Below are 852 nucleotides of genomic sequence, written 5' to 3' on the forward strand. Positions count from 1 at the left end.
CAGAACCATTCTTGTGTTTTGACTATACTGGGAGGAGATGGAGGTGGGAGTGGGGGTTGCTTTGCTTTTCTGGGACCCTCATGCGTTGGCTGATGCCTTCAGTGTATTCCATTTCATACTGAAGTCGATTAATTTCTGCCATCTCAGCAGCTGGAGAAGGGAATGTGGGCCCACTCATTCTGACAAAGAAAACCAAAAGCTACATATCACTGATGGATGGCAAACTTTTTTCCTTGAGGAAATCAGAATCAAGGGGATACATTTCTCCAGTAATTTAGCAAATGCCAGATCACCTTGAGAGTGCAAATGCACTATTTATTAAGACTAATTCCAATGTGGATAACAGAGAATTATATTTTTCTGAGTGCACAAGACCAGAGAAATACCTTTCACTGCACACAAATCCCACACTAAGACTTGTACAGGAGTTATGTTTCCTAAATGGTAACACAGGATTGCACATAGTCCTTTTTATCCAATGCTAACCACACAGACTGTCCCAAAAATCTGTAAACATGGCATGGGATCTGTATTCCAGTTCCAATGGCTATGGTGTCTCAGGCAATGTGCACAGCCTACATTTGGAAAGAAAGCAATAGGATTAGACAGCAGTCTCCAACCCTACCCCTGGGCTGGGGAAGAGGGTCATTTACCCAGATTTCAGCTGGACTTCACTCAGGAAAAAAGGTTTCTGCCAAGCCAGTTTCAGAAATCTAACCTATTCCTAAAACAATTTCACTTGAGTAACTCAGGACTTCAAGCCTGAAATAACCAAGTGGCCTGGTAAATATACAGAACTTTTCACTACTGTGTATTTTGTAATCCATACAGACTGAAAAAAAAATTCTCTGT

At 41.4% G+C, this 852-nt stretch overlaps 1 protein-coding gene across 14 annotated transcripts in view; it reads right to left on the minus strand.

Annotated features, from left to right (window-relative positions):
• Positions 1–852, minus strand: part of MFF (mitochondrial fission factor) — an 81,976-nt gene that overhangs the window by 72,574 nt on the left and 8,550 nt on the right. For 12 of the 14 annotated variants that reach the window (XM_019503624.1, XM_019503622.1, XM_019503621.1 and 9 more), the window contains one exon: positions 71–179. In XM_019503624.1, the coding sequence (XP_019359169.1) occupies positions 71–178 (108 nt within the window). In that variant the 5' untranslated portion in view covers position 179. Of the gene's footprint in view, positions 1–70; positions 200–852 lie in introns of all 14 variants that reach the window. The other 2 variants (XM_019503625.1, XM_019503623.1) reach the window with 1 other exon arrangement.

The sequence above is a fragment of the Gavialis gangeticus genome, unplaced genomic scaffold (assembly GCF_001723915.1).
Source record: "Gavialis gangeticus isolate Ggan-Ray unplaced genomic scaffold, GavGan_comp1, whole genome shotgun sequence".
In the NCBI taxonomy this organism is placed as follows: domain Eukaryota; kingdom Metazoa; phylum Chordata; order Crocodylia; family Gavialidae; genus Gavialis; species Gavialis gangeticus.